The sequence below is a fragment of the Doryrhamphus excisus genome, linkage group LG1 (genome assembly GCF_037039965.1).
Source record: "Doryrhamphus excisus strain RoL-2023G ecotype Guam linkage group LG1, RoL_Dexc_Guam_v1.1, whole genome shotgun sequence".
NCBI lineage: Eukaryota > Metazoa > Chordata > Actinopteri > Syngnathiformes > Syngnathidae > Doryrhamphus > Doryrhamphus excisus.
The window spans coordinates 26,670,511-26,688,236 of NC_136357.1; the positions used below are offsets into that span (position 1 = coordinate 26,670,511).

At 38.9% G+C, this 17,726-nt stretch overlaps 1 protein-coding gene across 1 annotated transcript in view; it reads right to left on the bottom strand.

Moving 5' to 3' along the window:
• The window catches only part of ext2 (exostosin glycosyltransferase 2), a 32,496-nt gene that overhangs the window by 6,718 nt on the left and 8,052 nt on the right, over positions 1 to 17,726 (bottom strand). Inside the window, exons 9-11 of the mRNA XM_058078011.2 lie at positions 12,053 to 12,184; positions 4,236 to 4,425; positions 771 to 937 (exon numbers count right to left, since the gene is read on the bottom strand). Of these exons, the coding sequence (XP_057933994.1) occupies positions 771 to 937; positions 4,236 to 4,425; positions 12,053 to 12,184 (489 nt within the window). The remainder of the gene's footprint in view (positions 1 to 770; positions 938 to 4,235; positions 4,426 to 12,052; positions 12,185 to 17,726) is intronic.

Sequence of the window (17,726 nt, forward strand, 5' to 3'; positions counted from 1 at the left end):
GCGGGCCACACTAACATTAAACTTTCATATCAAGGCGGGGGCCTCAAACTCGTGTCCTGCGGGCCACATTTGGCCCGCGGGCCGCATGTTTGAGACCCCTGATTTACAACATATTGCGCAACTGCAGGGTCTTGAGACACATGCTAACCCGCAAACGAGAGAGCTAGCGACCTAAACGGTAGCCTTCAAGTTATTTCCTTTCAACTTAAATAGCCAAAAACTTACCACTTCCCCACGGATAGGGAGGATAAATATTAAGTTATTTAACCTTTAACATGAACATTAATAAAAACGTAATAATTTTTTCTAGGTACATGATACCATACAGCATCCATATCAAACTTGCGCGGGACGCGCTAACATTAAACTTTCATATCAAGGCGGGGGGCCTCAAACGAGTGTCCTGCGGACCACATTTGGCCCGCGGGCCGCATGTTTGAGACCCCTGCCCTAAACAAAACTGCAGCTTTTAATGGCCATATAATAAATAGCCCAAAGGAAATGATAGAAAAGTGGCTTTAAAATGATATAAAATATATAATCTGTGGAGTTTCTAATTCCGTGTAATTCTCCTTAAACTGGCTACAATTTGATTAAATATCTCCTAAATACATTCAAGTGAGGGCAGGGCAGATTAAGCGGCTCTAAAGCCGTCAACATTCCGCACTTTTCCGTCACATCCGAGCTATTTGACTCTTCCGCAAGAACTTTACAAGGCTTTGTGATCATGAGGAAATATGGGGAAAGTATTGGGCAGGGAAGGAGCGTACCTCATAGCCAAACTGCAGTTCATCCGATGTCAACATGATGATGTCGTCGTCGATTGCCAGCACGGCTTCCGTCTCGATCTCGTCGTAGGGGAAAAAACGGTTACTCAGCTTGTTCTCTTTGGTTCGAACAACTTTGAGTGGTACGCTGATCTTAGGCCAGAGGGATTCTGTCAGGCGAGAAGGAAAGAAAAGCGATAATTTGACAACAATCTGCGATATGACAATGAATGGCATCTTACTGAGAACCACACCACATTGAACAAAAAAAGTATACCTCAAAAAATATACAAACATGTACCAATACAAGTTTAAAATGAAAAAAAAAAAATTTAGTAGTCGTCAAAATGTCATCCTCGGAAAGTGAATGTTTGTTGTTAACGTCACAGGCAGGAGGAAAAAAAAAAGAGCGCTTGATTTCTTCACCCGCATAGCACAGGGCAGGGCTTTTTTTTTGTCATGCAATCTGTTATTATTATTTATTATTTTATATTTATATTTAAATATTTTTAAAATAATAAAATATTATAATAATTACAATAAAATTAAAATAATAATTATTATATTATTATTATGTAAAATATGCAAATATAACAATTATATTATATATAATTAATATAATAATTAGCATTAATATAATAATTATAATAATCATAATAGTTCTAATAATAATTATAATAATCTAATAATAATTATTATTATTATGTGCTTGTGTCCCTTTTTTCAGGAGCACTTTGTAAACAACAGACCATGTCAAAAAACGAAATTGATAAAACCATCAAAAGGTTGGCTCAGGCCATGATGCCAGGTTGTATGTTGAGTTTAAATGAAATACTTTGGAAAGATTGGGCGGGCCGTATTCAAACACTTGGCGGGCCGGATGTGGCCCCCGGGCCGTAGTTTGCCCACCCCTGGCTTAGCCCCTCGGTATGACATCATTCATTCATTCATTTTCTACCGCTTTAGCCTATCCCAGCTGTAATCGGGCGAGAGGCGGTGTACACCCTGGACTGGTGGCCAGCCAATCACTGGGCACATATAGACAAACAACCATTCACACTCACATTCATAACTATGGACAATTTGAATGTTTTATCAGAATTTTTCTTGTAGAAAATTGGAACCAAAGTTTTTTTTAATTTTTTTGTTTTTAATAAATGCGTTTTTGTTTTTTTTTGGAAAACCTGAAATTGAGTTTGAGACCCCTGACTTAGAGTATTAAAATAATCTAAGATTTCAAGTATAAGGTCGTAAGTCGTTACAATTTTATTCTAAAAAAAATTTTTTTTACATGACCCTCATACCTGCAAATTTTCTTTTTTGTTGTTTTTATAAAATGAAAAAAATTACTGGAAATAGGCTGATTTTTTCCCAAAAAAAAAACACATATTTACCAAAAGTCAAACTATATATTAAATATAACACAAATAAAAATGTACAGCATATTGTGTTTGCGTCTTTATGCTTCACTTAGAATGTTTTTTTTCCGTCAAGCATTCAGATTTGGATAACATTGTGTTCGACAGGAAGTGAGAAGGGCTTCGACAAAATTGCTCAACTGTTCTGTTTTGCTGCCACGTTATAAATAAAATGCTACGTTGCTAACCAAGCATCCCAGAAAGCACATCATTCCTCGCACCTCTAATGACTTGTCTCGAATGCACCAATTAAAAACGGTAAACAACTGTTACCCCAACCGACGGCATGGGGGAGGGGGGGAGGGGGGGGGGGGGGGCGTGTGACGTTGACCAGAAATCAACCCCCTCCGCTTGTCAAAGAGTTGGCTATTTCTAATGAAGTAGCGAGAAAAGCTTTGAAGTGCTCCATCATGGCCGCACGTTTCCTTTTCATCAGAGGCGTCAGCGGCGCCTGGCCTGGAGCGGCGTGACCCATTAGAATTAACGAGGGGCCATTGACAGGTCAGACTTGGGTCTCAGTCAAGTACAAGGGAAGATCCCCATCCCCCACCCACCCACCCACCCCCCCCACTGTGGCACCAAGCTTTGACCTGCTGACTTTACATGTAAATAATTGTGTACAATCTGGCATTATTACTGCCACAGATGCATTTTTTTTATTTATTATTATTATTATTATTATTTTTTTATTTATGGATGTAACTGTCTGCTTCTCCAGACGGTGTCCAAGCCTCACGTGTCCGCATCCTAAACCCGACACTAAACGCTGCTTTCACACCTTTCACTTGTTTTTATCCACATCAGTTGACAAAATGTTTTGTTTACAAATTAATTGTTTTGTTTTTTTTTCCCGCACCGGAGTCAAACGATGTCTTTTATGCTTCTCCAAATGATCTACGCCATGGGGTCTCAAACTCAATTTACCTGGGGGCCACTGGAGTTAGGGTCTGGGCGAGGCTGGGCCGCATCAGGTTTTCCAAAAAAAAAAAAAAACTGCAGGGTCTTGAGACACATGCTAAGTTAAATAGCCAAAAACTTACCACTTCCACACAGATAGGGAGGATAACTATTAACAGTTATTTAACCTTTAACATGAACATTAATAAAAACAATAATTTTTTCTGGGTACATGATACCATACAGCATCCATATCAAACTTGCGCGGGCCGTACTAACATTTAACTTTCATATCAAGGCAGGGGCCTCAAACTAGTGGTCCTGCGGGCCACATTTGGCCCGCGGGACGCGTGTTTGAGACCCCTGATTTACAACATATTGCGCAACTGCAGGGTCTTGAGACACATGCTAACTCGCAAACTGGAGAGCTAGCGACCTAAACGGTAGCCTTCAAGTTATTTCCTTTAAAGTTAAATAGCCAAAAACTTACCACTTCCACACAGATAGGGAGGATAACTATTAACAGTTATTTAACCTTTAACATGAACATTAATAAAAACGTAATAATTTTTTCTGGGTACATGATACCATACAGCATCCATATCAAACTTGCGCGGGACGCGCTAACATTAAACTTTCATATGAAGGCGGGGGCCTCAAACTAGTGTCCTGCGGGCCACATTTGGCCCGCGGGCCGCGTGTTTGAGACCTCTGATTTACAACATATTGCGCAACTGCAGGGGCTTGAGACACATGCTAACTCACAAACTAGAGACCTAGCGACCTAAACGGTAGCCTTCAAGTTATTTCCTTTAAAGTTAAATAGCCAAAAACTTACCACTTCCACACAGATAGGGAGGATAACTATTAACAGTTATTTAACCTTTAACATGAACATTAATAAAAACGTAATAATTTTTTCTGGGTACATGATACCATACAGCATCCATATCAAACTTGCGCGGGTCACGCTAACATTAAACTTTCATATCAAGGCGGGGGCCTCAAACTAGTGTCCTGCGGACCACATTTGGCCCGCGGGCCGCGTGTTTGAGACAAGGGTAATATTAAAAAAAAAATCCTTGTAAATATGCTACTTTATTCTAGTACATTTAGGACTTTTTTTTTTTAAGGACTGCATGGTGACACTCACCCTCGGGAGGACTCTTGTTCTGGTTGTTCCACACCACCAGCAGCTTAGCCAAGCTCGGGACTTTGGAGATTTCGGTGATGACTCGAAAGAGACTCTCTACGCGATCGTAGGTCAGGACCACAGCTGTGAAGCCGGGTGCTCTCGGTGGGATGAGTGGCAAAAAAAGGGGACTGTTGACACTGGACCACTTCTACACAAGACAGAATCACATCACAAAGTCACTTTTTTCATTTTTATTCACACTTTTTCAGCTTTTTTAAAATTTTCGTAAGATTAAAATATTTTCCCCAATGTAATATTTAACAAATTTCAACTTTGCTTTTTTTCCTCATAATATTACCCCTTAAAAAATATTTAATCTTTAATATTTCAACACTATTCAACCAGCTCATTGACTGACAAACTCCTCCAGTTCTGTTCCTACAGTAAATGCTACACGTTTGTTTCTCATATAATTATGCCTTTTCCTTTAATATTTCAACTCTATGCTACTTTCCTCATATTACAATTTTATTCTCGTGAAATGCAGCTTTTTTTCGCATCACCGTAAAACATTTTTTTGTTCATATTTTTACTTTATTCTCATCTCATTCTTGCTGCCGATTTTTGAAAATTTTACAACCATTTAAACTTTTAGCTTGTAAAATTTTTTGTTCTTAATATTATGAATTTATTACCACAGTATTATAACTTTTCCCCAATATAAATTTCAACTTTATTTTTTGTATTAACTTTTTTTTTTCCTTTTTGAATTTCTACTTTATGCTACTTAAATTATATTATTTTAATTCATTATTCTGATTCACTTTTTTGTCTTTGGAGTGATTTTTTTTAAAATTTTTAATCGTTTTGACTTTATTTTTGTAAAACAACGGTTGATTTTTATTTTAGTATTTTTTGTTAAAACATATTTACAATAAAGTAAAATAATAATATGACATACCAAATCAGTAAATAAAATAAATAAATAAATATTAAAATTTATTTTATAATTTATTTTATTAAATAAATAATTAATTAATTCCATAAAAATAAAAATTAATAATAATATTTTATTTTATAAAATAAATAAATATATATATATATAAATATTTACATTTATTTTATAATTTATTTTATTTACTATTTATTTATTTATATTTATATGCATCAATGAAAAAAATTAAATAAAAAAAAAACAAAAACAGCCGTGGCTTGCAAGTGTGCCTGAAATAACCTTCACAAGAGACCAAGGTCCATCGTCAGTAGTTTTCCAGATTTGATGAAGACCTAAAAACAGGGTGGGGGCAAGGAAGACCGGCTCAGTCCGCCACATAAACCTGACAGCGGCCAACTACAGAAGACAAAAGCCAAAGTAGGGAGGAATTTGCAACACAGTGGACTGTCTCCTTTCAAATATCTCCAGTCCCTGTGATGTTTGAGTGACGGGGGGGGGAGGGAGGAGGGTTCAAGAAAAAGGGAGGAAGTTGAAACCTGAAGAAGTACAAGATAGAACCAGGTAATTTAACATCGACTGTCTTTCATCAATGTGAAACGCCTGCAATCTGCATTCTTCTTCTGGCCTCTGGTCAAAATAAACAGCGTAATGTTGACACGTGACCGGATAAAAACAATCGACATGAAAAAGTCAGTGAGAAACCTCTCCGAAAAAAGAAACGTGACCATGTGGCGCACCTTTTTTTTTCCACCACGCTTACACGCGACTGTCGCCAGGGAAAGCCGCAGTCACCCATCCACCAGTTAAAAAAAAAAAAAAAAAAACACACTTTTACTGGCAAGTGGAAACTTCCTTGTGGTCATTCTCACAATTGTCAAACCGACACATCTACGACGCACGCTCATTGCAAAAACCCACTTAAGTCATTTGTCAAACTAAATAAATGAGATGAAAAGACAGCTGCAGCTTAACAACTTACGACTGATCTTTTACCCCCCCATCCAATAGAACATCCTTGATTCTTAAGTACGCATTTAATTCAAACACAAAACAAAAGATACATGTCATCTTTTCTTTTCTTTTTTTTTTTTTTTTTTTTTAAATACCAGAGTGGAGATTTGTAAAAATGTCAAAATAATCGTGCGAAATTACCAACTAAATTTGAAACACTTCTATGCTAGGACAACGTTAAAATGGTAATGGTTTAATTTCATTTGAACATGCATCGGATTACAATTGAATGCATCACATAATCAGTTCCCAGTTCCACATGTCCAAAAGGAGTAGGAAGAAGCAAAGCTTATTAAATCCTACCCCTCCATCTAGTACTTTTAAAATCAGTAACTGTTACATTTGTTCACTTCCTGCTTTCCTAATATAATTTAAGTGATTTATTTTATTTTATTTGTATTATTTATTTTTGTTGTATTTTATTTTTTTTATTTTATTTAAAAGTTATTTATATTTATTTTAATTATTTATTTTAGTTTTATTTTTGTTTTATTTTATTTTTACATTTTATTATTTATAAAAAAAAGAAAATCATGAGCCAAATATGGGAAAAATTGGAACACACATACATTCATCTGGGTACACCTAATAAGATCCGAAATGTTTACAGTCACCCATCGTTGATCCATCCTTCCATCCATCGTCTTTCGCTAATTCAAGGTTGGATTGCGGAAGCAAAAGGTAATGGTTTAATTTCATTTGAACATGCATCAGATTACAATTGAATGCATCCCATAATCAGTTCACAGTTCCACATGTCCAAAAGGAGTAGGAAGAAGCAAAGCTTATTAAATCCTACCCCTCCATCTGGTACTTTTACAATCAGTAACTGTTACATTTGTTCACTTCCTGTTTTCCTAATATAATTGAAGTGATTTATTTTATTTTAATTATTTATTTTAGTTTTATTTTATTAAAAAAAATATTTTTATTTTTTGTCACATACCGAAGTACGAGGTGATATGACCATACAATAACATAATGGCTACCATAGTAAGTGTCAATATAGTGATATATATATATATAGCACATCATGACTGGTTCAAGACTCTTCATCCTTGTATTTAGCAAACTTCATCCTTATGAACATGCTAACTCGCAAACTAGAGCGCTAGCGATCTAAACTGTAGCCTCCAAGTTATTTCCTTTAAACTTAAAAAGCCAAAAACTTACCACTTCCACATGGATAGGGAGGATAACTGTTAACAGTTATTTAACCTTTAAACATGAACATTAATCAATGTTCCCCCTGCTGTAATGGGTCTATCAGTTGCGCTTAGAAACAAGTCTGACAAGTGTACGTTGACTTTTATGGAATTAGTAATTGTCTTTTCCGCTTTTATTTGCCATGTGATCCCCAACTGGTCTCATTTCAGCCTCAGACCCCAGAACCCAGAACTCACTAGAGTCCAGGTACAGACACGCCATTGGTCATTCATTGGTGTGTTTTTAGCTTTCCATTCAGTTGAGTGCACGGTAAGAAGAACTTCAACAAAGCACAAAATAAATCAGTGAGACAGCCCCCAACCCTCTCTACGCCACCCCCCCCCCCCCCCCCCCCCTTCGATTCATGTCGAACTTCAGGCCGGTGATTGAAAGCACATTTTTCCAGGCCTGCTGGTGATGTTGCCCTGGGTTTTCTGCATGAAGGACAGGCAGCTAAAAGTAAAGACAGACTTTTCTTTTTAAAGGTCGAGGCCCTCTCAGACTTCTCCATTCTGTGTATACAAGCGTGTTTTGGCTATCAATTAAGAGAGAGACTTATTCCCGACGTTGATAACCATCTGAGGAGTAAACAGTGCACACACTGCTTTTCTTGTCTGGACTCATTTGAAGTCTTTTTTTTTTTTTGAAAGACTCCTGATGTCAAAACATTTTTGTGTACTAATACTAACACGTTTTATCAATCAAAGCATTGTTGGATCAGCCAGTAGTAAACACTTAAAAAGACAAATATATCATGTAGCAAACCCTCCGTGCTGCATTTTAAAATCATTTTTTAAATTTTAATTAGATTTGGCTTGTTCACAGCGTGAAAAATGAAAGGATGCACAACCTTAGCAATTTGATGCTCAGAAAAAAAAATGCACAAATGTACAATTTGTGAAAAAGCTTATTTTTCTGGGTAAGTTTCAGGAAAATATCAGTTCCTGACTAAAACAGTTTTTGTGAAAAGCTCACTGCATACACTTAGCCGTATTTGCCTGCACAGCCGCGGTCTTGTACATTTTTGTGGGTTTTTTGTTGCCTTTAGACTTCATACAATGATGAAGTACATGTTTCATGTTTATTATTATTATTATTATTATTATTAAATAGCATTTAGCATGTTGATGGATATCATCCGAATGGTCGTTGTAACTATTGTCAATAAATTGTGTTGATATAATGATGATGATCTGCGGTATCTGCCGCATCCAGGAAAAAAAAAAAGTTAGACCCCAAAGGGATTCTTTCCATCGTCCCGTATAGCCGACGCTGGCGGAATTGCACCAGAGCTGGTGTGAGCCTACAACAGGCATTTCAATATACAGGAATGCTTCAGGAGCAAGCAAAGCTGATTAAATCCTACCCCTCCATCTGGTACTTTTACAATCAGTAACTGTTACATTTGTTCACTTCCTGCTTTCCCTTCCCGGCCTTTTATACACTGGAGGCTCCTGTATGCCTACAAGTAAGCGAGTCTTATGACAGCGCAGCTGCAAAAAAAAGGACCCTTCCTTTCCCTGCCCGGCATTTTATACACTGGAGGCTCCTGTATGCCTACAAGTAAGCGAGTCTTATTACAGTGCAGCTGCAAAAAAAGCACCTTTCCTTTCCCTGCCCGGCCTTTTATACCTGGAGGCTCCTGTATGCCTATAAGTAAGCGAGTCTTCCCATCCTTTCCCTGCCCGGCCTTTTATACACTCGAGGCTCCTGTATGCCTACAAGTAAGCGAGTCTTATTACAGCGCAGCTGCAAAAAAAAGCACCCTTCCTTTCCCTGCCCGGCCTTTTATACACTGGAGGCTCCTGTATGCCTACAAGTAAGCGAGTCTTATTACAGCGCAGCTGCAAAAAAAAGCACCCTTCCTTTCCCTGCCCCGCCTTTTATACACTTGAGGCTCCTGTATGCCTACAAGTAAGCGAGTCTTATTACAGCACAGCTGCAAAAAAAAAGCACCCTTCCTTTCCCTGCCCGGCCTTTTATACACTCGAGGCTCCTGTATGCCTACAAGTAAGCGAGTCTTATTACAGCGCAGTTGCAAAAAAAGCACCCTTCCTTTCCCTGCCCGGCCTTTTATACACTGGAGGCTCCTGTATGCCTATAAGTAAGCGAGTCTTATTACAGCGCAGCTGCAAAAAAAGCACCCTTCCTTTCCCTGCCCGGCATTTTATACACTCGAGGCTCCTGTATGCCTACAAGTAAGCGAGTCTTATTACAGCGCAGCTGCAAAAAAAAGCACCCTTCCTTTCCCTGCCCGGCCTTTTATACACTCGAGGCTCCTGTATGCCTACAAGTAAGCGAGTCTTATTACAGTGCAGCTGCAAAAAAAGCACCCTTCCTTTCCCTGCCCGGCCTTTTATACACTTGAGGCTCCTGTATGCCTACAAGTAAGCGAGTCTTATTACAGCACAGCTGCAAAAAAAAGCACCCTTCCTTTCCCTGCCCGGCCTTTTATACACTTGAGGCTCCTGTATGCCTATAAGTAAGCGAGTCTTATTACAGCGCAGCTGCAAAAAAAGCACCCTTCCTTTCCCTGCCCGGCCTTTTATACACTGGAGGTTCCTGTATGCCTACAAGTAAGCGAGTCGGTACATCGTTATTGTCGAGCCCTGCATTATTTTCTCACATTCATGTGTCTGGAGCCACACACACACACACACACACACACACACACACACACACACACACACACACACGGATCCCAAGTTGCGTGCAGCCAGGCTCTCGTGAGCGCATTCACGCTATCATTCAGACTGCCTGAGACGTGCGGGTTCAAACCTATCAATTGAAGCGAACGCTTGAAAGGCACATTTAGCGTCCATTTTGGATGTCGGACAAAGTTCAAAGTGAAGCTCATTCATAAACAAATAAGGAAAATGGCAAAAACAGTGACATAACCGAGAAGTCTAGTTACTCAAAACTGATGAAAAGACAAAAAAAAAAAAAAAAAAAAAAAGGAAAACCGGTCAGCGAGTCTGCCAAGTTCCCAGGAATAACATTAAAGCCGTTGCAGAATTTTCTGGCGAGCGTTGCCTGTTTACCACATGTGACAACAATCTTTTTTTTTTATTCTTCTAGGCCCCGGCTACATTTTCAACAAAACATATAGCAAGTCTTCCAAAAGTGTGTTTGTGTGTGTGTGTGTGTGTTATGGTTTCTCAAGGCCGTTGCGGAACTTTTCATAGTTATGATCATATTTCAAAAATGCAAGCATGTTGCAAAACCACCACCAGTGATGCCACACATAGTCACACATGGTGGCAGTACCAGGAATGCTTTTCTGGAATTGGTGTTCCAGTTGAGGGAGAGGGAATTATTTACGTCATCTAATTTGGATAACCAAACTTTCTTTTTACTTCTTTTTGTGTGTTTTTTTTTTTTGTAATATCAAACAAGTTGTTTCATGAACAACGATACATTTTTTTAGTGTAATTAATGTTAATAATAACACTGTTTAACCCTCCTTTTACATTTTAATGCATAAAAAGACTCACATAACATTTGTTTATTGCGTTAAAGCTTTTAGACTTTGTCAGGAAACTCAATTTCAACAAAATAAAACCAAAAAAAAATATTTTTTACTACATTTTAAAATGGTCTGATTGAAATTATGACCACTGTATTGTTAGGGTCGGTTTCGACCCGGTTATGACTATATTATTATAACTTTTTCGACCTTTTCTTGACATTAATATATATGGGTCAAAATTCACCCGAACACCATAGATCAGGGGCCTCAAACTAGTGTCCTGCGGGCCGCAATTGGCCCGCGGGCCGCGTGTTTGAGACCCCTTGATATGAAAGTTTAATGTTAGTGCGGCCCGCGCAAGTTTGATATGGATGCTGTATGGTATCATGTACCCAGAAAAAATTATTACGTTTGATTAATGTTCATGTTAAAGGTTAAATAACTGTTAATAGTTATCCTCCCTATCCGTGTGGAAGTGGTAAGTTTTTGGCTATTTAAGTTTAAAGTTTTTGTTATGTCTACAGGGCTCTAATAATGCTTTGTTCATTTTAATCTGAAAAAAATAATTTGTCTACTCACCAACTATATGTGGTTTCTTAAGTTTTTATTATTTGCCGTTTTATTACTATTAATAATTGATTGATTTTCTTTATTCTTGTCATCGTGACAATAACAGGGGCTACTGTTATGGTCATACTCCAGCTGAAACTCAACTCTGAATCCCTGATGTCACTTCCTGTCCACATGTCTGGAAGACATTTATTGAAACACACATGAACATTAATCTATCTTAAATTTTTTTTAATTATTATTATTATTATTTATTTATTATTATTATATTTTTAAATTATTAATCATTAATCTGTCTTAAATGGCTTATTTTGTCTGATTATATCTACTATAATGGGTAATATGAGCGTAAAGGTGACTATAGGGGTGTTAGTTAATGTGTAGAGGGCTCTAATAATAGTACAAACCCTATTTAGAAAAAGCATGAACAGGTTTTCTATGCTTTAAGAAAATATTCCACGTATTAATTTTGAATCCTACATCGCAGAAATGGACTAATTAATGGTCTGGGACTAATTAACCGCTATAAACGAGAGATTGCTGTATTAAGGGTTGTCTCGAGTTCGATTTCAATTACATCTGAATATAAACGTAACTGCGTGGCAACAAGACCGTTATACATACCACCACGGGTGGATTGTTCCACTGCTCGTAGGTCCGTGCGGCGTATGGGTAGATGCGGTCGTTGATGATCTGGAGCGTTGTCAAGCCGATAGCCTTCATGGAGCTGAAGTACGCGTCCCAGAACCAACGTGCCTATGAAAAAAAAAAAAAAAAAAAAATGAAAGAGCGGTGGTAAACCAGCCAAAACAAACAACAAAAGACACAGAGAACTAACTTTATTAGAGCCCTCAATAGATGAAATAACACCCCTATAGTCACATTTCCATTTCTATCACCCAATATAGTAGATAAAATACCAAACATAAATAAGACAACACACTACAGTTTCCTTGTTTTTTTTGTTTTTTTTTCCTGAATAGTGTACTTTCGCTATTACATTACCTGATAGGAGACCAGGGTTCAATTCCACCCTCGGCCATCTCTGTGTGGAGTTTGCATGTTCTCCACCGTGCATGCGTGGGTTTTCTCCGGGTACTCCCACATTCCAAAAACATGCTAGGTTAATTAGCGACTCCAAATTGTCCATAGGTATGAATGTGAGTGTGAATGGTTGTTTGTCTATATGTGCCCCGTGATTGGCTGGCTTGCCCAAAGACCGCTAGGATAGGCTCCAGCACCCCCGCGGTAAAAAAAAATTATGAATGAATGTCTACTATATTGGCTGGTAGTAGAGTAACGGTGACTATAGGGGTGTTATTTCATGGCTAGAGGGCTCTGATACAAGGTCGTAAACAGTTTTTTTTTATACTGTAATGATGAAAATATGACTGCACGGTGGAAAGTGGTTAGCACACAGGCCTCACAGGGACTCCGGTTTCCTCCCACATTCCAAAAACATGCTAGGTTAATTAGCGACTCCAAATGTGAGTGTGAATGGTTGTTTGTCTATATGTGCCCTGTGATTGGCTGGCCACCAGTCCAGGGTGTACCCCGCCTCTTGCCGGAAGACAGCTGGGATAGGCTCCAGCACCCCCGCGACTCTCATGAGGATAAGCAGTAGAAAATGAATGTCTACAATATTGGCTGGTAGTAGTGTAACAGTGACTATAGGGGTGTTATTTCATGGCTAGAGGGCTCTGATACAAGGTCGTAAACAGTTTTTTTTATACTGTAATGATGAAAATATGGCTGCACGGTGGAAAGTGGTTAGCACACAGGCCTCACAGGGACTCCGGTTTCCTCCCACATTCCAAAAACATGCTAGGTTAATTAGCGACTCCAAATGTGAGTGTGAATGGTTGTTTGTCTATATGTGCCCTGTGATTGGCTGGCCACCAGTCCAGGGTGTACCCCGCCTCTTGCCGGAAGACAGCTGGGATAGGCTCCAGCACCCCCGCGACTCTCATGAGGATAAGCAGTAGAAAATGAATAAATTAATGTCTACAATAGTGGCTGGTAGTACAGTAACGGTGACTATAGGGGTGTTATTTCATGGCTAGAGGGCTCTGATACAGGCTCGTGAACAGGTTTTTTTATACTGTAATGATGAAAATATGGCTGCACGGTGGAAAGAGGTTAGCACACAGGCTCCAGCACCCCCCCCCCGCGAAACTCGTGAGGAAAAGCGGTAGAAAATGAATGAATGAATGAATGAATAAAACTGCCTTGGGAACCTTAGTGACAATTACTGACACCTAGTGGCCAATGTAAGAATACAGTACTACATTCACAATTAGGATGCCTTTTCACTTCCTGGTGGTTGTGTGTTGATTTCAAAAAGAAAAGATGGAGGCGGAGTTCTTATTAAAAAATGCACTTCTGCCACCTTGTGGTCGTGTCTTGGCTTCAAACTGCAGCAAACATGCTCTCTTCTATTATGGAGTTGCATCATCACCTGGTGTCTCTTGTGCAAACAAACGGAAAAATAACAAACAACCTTATTTTAACAGTCCAAAAGCCCCAATTACAACGGCACTCATTTGTAGTTCACCACTGGTCATAAATATAAATGAAGCCTTATATGAACAGCGTCGACCTTTAACCCCTGACTCCCTCAAACACCACGGATCAAATATCCTTTACAAAAAGAGTGTGTGTGTTTTTCTTCATGGAACTTTGAAGAATTTGGATAATGAATGGATAGATAATGTTTTCTGACAAGTGAGGGTCCATAATATAATGACGACTGGGAATCGAACATCTTTAAAACAATAAAATCCTTCAATTATATTATACTATAACAGTCTTTATTTCCTGAATATACGCATAAATACGTTATTGGGATTGAAGGGGACGTATTATGCTCATATTTTTGTTTTTTTTGCAATTTGTATTGAGTTGCGGACTCCTATAGAGCAGCTACACACCATAACCAGCACAGAAAGTTCTCTAGACCTTCTAGAATCTGCACCTATCCCAGCAGTACACCGGACAGTCCGAACGTTCTCAAGAAAAGAGGGTTACTTTTAGTGTCATGTAGTCATTAAAATTATTATTTTTTTCTCTACACAAAATAAGATGGAAAAATAAATAAACAAATCAATAATAAAGAAAATCAATCAGTAATAAATATAATAATAATAATAATAAAAACGGCAAATAATAAAAAACACATATAGTTGGTGGGTGGACAAATTATTTTTTTCTGATTAAAATGAACAAAGCATTATTAGAGCCCTGTAGACATGACAAAACACGACTATAGTCACATTTATACTTTTTTTATTTACAACATATTACGCAACTGCAGTGTCTTGAGACACATGCTAACTCGCAAACTAGAGAGCTAGCAACCTAAACGGTACCCTTCAAGTTTATTTCCTGTAAACTTAAATAGCCAAAAACTTACCACTTCCACACGGATAGGGAGGTTAACTATTAACAGTTATTTAAACCTTTAACATGAACATTAATCAAACGTAATAATTTTTTTCTGGGTACATGATACCATACAGCATCCATATCAAACTTTCATATCAAGGCGGGGGCCTCAAACTAGTGTCCTGCGGGCCACATTTGGCCCGCGGGCCGCGTGTTTGAGACCCCCTGGTTTAGATTGTCTAACGAGCAATCTTGACTGAAAATAAAGTTGACACTTTGACTGTTGTTGCAGAAATAAGCGAAATATGGCCGTCCTTTCCAACACTTGAGTGGTTTTGCGGTTCCGGTGTTGACCAAAAAATTGTGTCTAGTGACCAATTTATTTTGAAAACCACATGTCCGAGTGTTATGTGTTGCATCATATTCAAAGTCAAAAACGGGCTTTTATTTTTACAGAGCGATGAGGAGAATCCAAAAAGACTTTCTAATCTCAGGGGGGAGTGGAGAGGGTGGGGGGGGTGGGACGCCAACAGTTCATAAATCAGCCAGTGATGAAAGTTTTCTTTTCCGACTGGGAGGAGGTTGTAAGAAAACTGTGCGCGCCCGAGGGAATGACCCCATCTTTACTCCCCCACCGCTTGCAGGAATTGCGACGATCCGGGATGAAAAAAAAAAAAAAACAGAATCTGCATGTAACGCCTTCTAATCTTTGATAGTGAATAAATCGCCCTTTTTAGTCGACCCTTATTTAGAAATGAGCAAACCTCAAGATGCATTTAAAAGCAATCAAACTTGGGAGAAAATGGGGGGAAAAAGTGGGAAAAATACGAACGGATAACAAGCACTTTGCGATTCGAAATCATTAGAGCAAAAGGTCAAAGTCATGAGCAGGAAAACAGTTTGGAGTACAGAAGTCTTTGTTTAAGTCTGCTTGTCAAGCGTGTGACAGATGGACTGCGCCGACGGAGGAGCTCCCGAGAGCGGCGGCGAGAACCAAGCAATCATTAGCGATTTTGGACTTAATCAGAAACAGCCAAGAGGGGGGGGGGGGACCCAGTCAGCTGCTCGCCGTGGGAATAATGTTTGCCTGCGCTTAGCTTCTACCTTCTTCTAGTCACGCACGGGACAGACATGTTGTATGTTGAAATGTTTTATACAGTAAACCTCGGATATATCGGATTCAATTGTTCACACTGGTTTTGTCCGATATAAGCGAAATCCGTTATATGCGTATACCGGAAAATGTCTGTTTTACGCATATATCGGATTTATATCCGGTATATGCGTAAATCGGATTTTATCCGTTATAAAAAGGCACTTCCTTGACTATGTTTGCAATGTACCTGGACGCGCAGGCAACGCTGCAAATGACGTCGTATAGCGGCCTGTCACGATTCGGCCATCCGATATATGCGAGGGAAATTTAATGGAAATGCATTGGAACGGGACTGGAGATTTTGTCCGAAATAAAAAATCCGATATATGCAATGATTTTTTTATTGGAAATGCATTACAGAAAAATCGGTTCTTTTTTATCTGTCCGTTGTGAGCGAATTTCCGATATATCCGAGGTTTACTGTATATATATTACGCGCTAACACACACCGGTTTATACCAGTTTTAAAGTCGCTACATTACCCCCCCCCCCACCCTCCGCCTGTTCGCTTCAGGATCGATTTTAAGATTCTCTTACTGGTTTTTAAATGTCTTAACGGTTTTGCACCTTCTTATTTATCTGATCTGCTTTTACCGTATCAACTGGCCTTTTAACAATACCAAAACCCAGAACTAAAACCACTATGGCCCCCCCACCTGTGGAACAGCCTGCCGGAGAGCCTCAGGACTGCGGAGATTGTTGATATTTTAAAAAAAAAAAAAAAAAAAAAAAAAGATTAAAGACACACCTTTTTAATCAGGATTTTAACTAATATTTTTAAACTTTTCTTATGTTTTTATCTTTTTAGTCCTATTATTTTTATTATTATTTCAATGTTCCTTTTCCTTCGTCCGCCATCAGCACAGTGTCAAAGCATCGGCCTCCAGCGGAGAAATCGATCCATTTGTGCGCTAACGATGGATCCATCTCGGGTGCGGCGCTATCGATTGATCGTGCATATCCATCGTTAATCGCTCGTAATATATAAAATGCCAAGGAAACTTGTTTGTTTGTTTGTTAGACACCTGTCATCCACCTCTCTCTTTTTTTTTTTTTTTTTAATCGACTCTATAAGCTACAAAAAAAAAATATATATATATATATATATATATATATATAAATTAAAAATTAATTTCATTTAAAAGGCCTGTTGAGTCAATAATGGCTAGTTCTCCTCTCACCTTGCTCAGGGAATCCATTGATTCCATTGAATCAAGCAAGCCAATTCCAATGCAAAGCCAATTGAGCCCCCTGCTGGCTAAACCGATGAACAGCACATCATAGTAGTCAATGCTTATTCATTCATTCATTCATTTTCTACCGCGTTTTCCTCACGAGGGTCGCGGGGGGTGCTGGAGCCTATCCCAGCTGTCTTCGGGCGAGAGGCGGGGTACACCCTGGACTGGTGGCCAGCCAATCACAGGGCACATATAGACAAACAACCATTCACACTCACATTCATACCTATGGACAATTTGGAGTCGCTAATTAACCTAGCATGTTTTTTGGGAATGTGGGAGGAAACCGGAGTGCCCGGCATGCAAACTTTACACAGAGATGGCCGAGGGTGGAATCGAACCCGGGTCTCCTAGCTGTGTGGCCTGCTCACTAACCACCAGTACAGACCGTACAGTCTGTCTACATCTTTTTTTCCCCCAAATTGTCAAAAATGTGATTTTGGAAGAACTGATTTGGAAGCAGACCTCACAGCTGGGAGACCAGGGTTCAATTCCACCCTCAGCCATCTCTGTGTGGAGT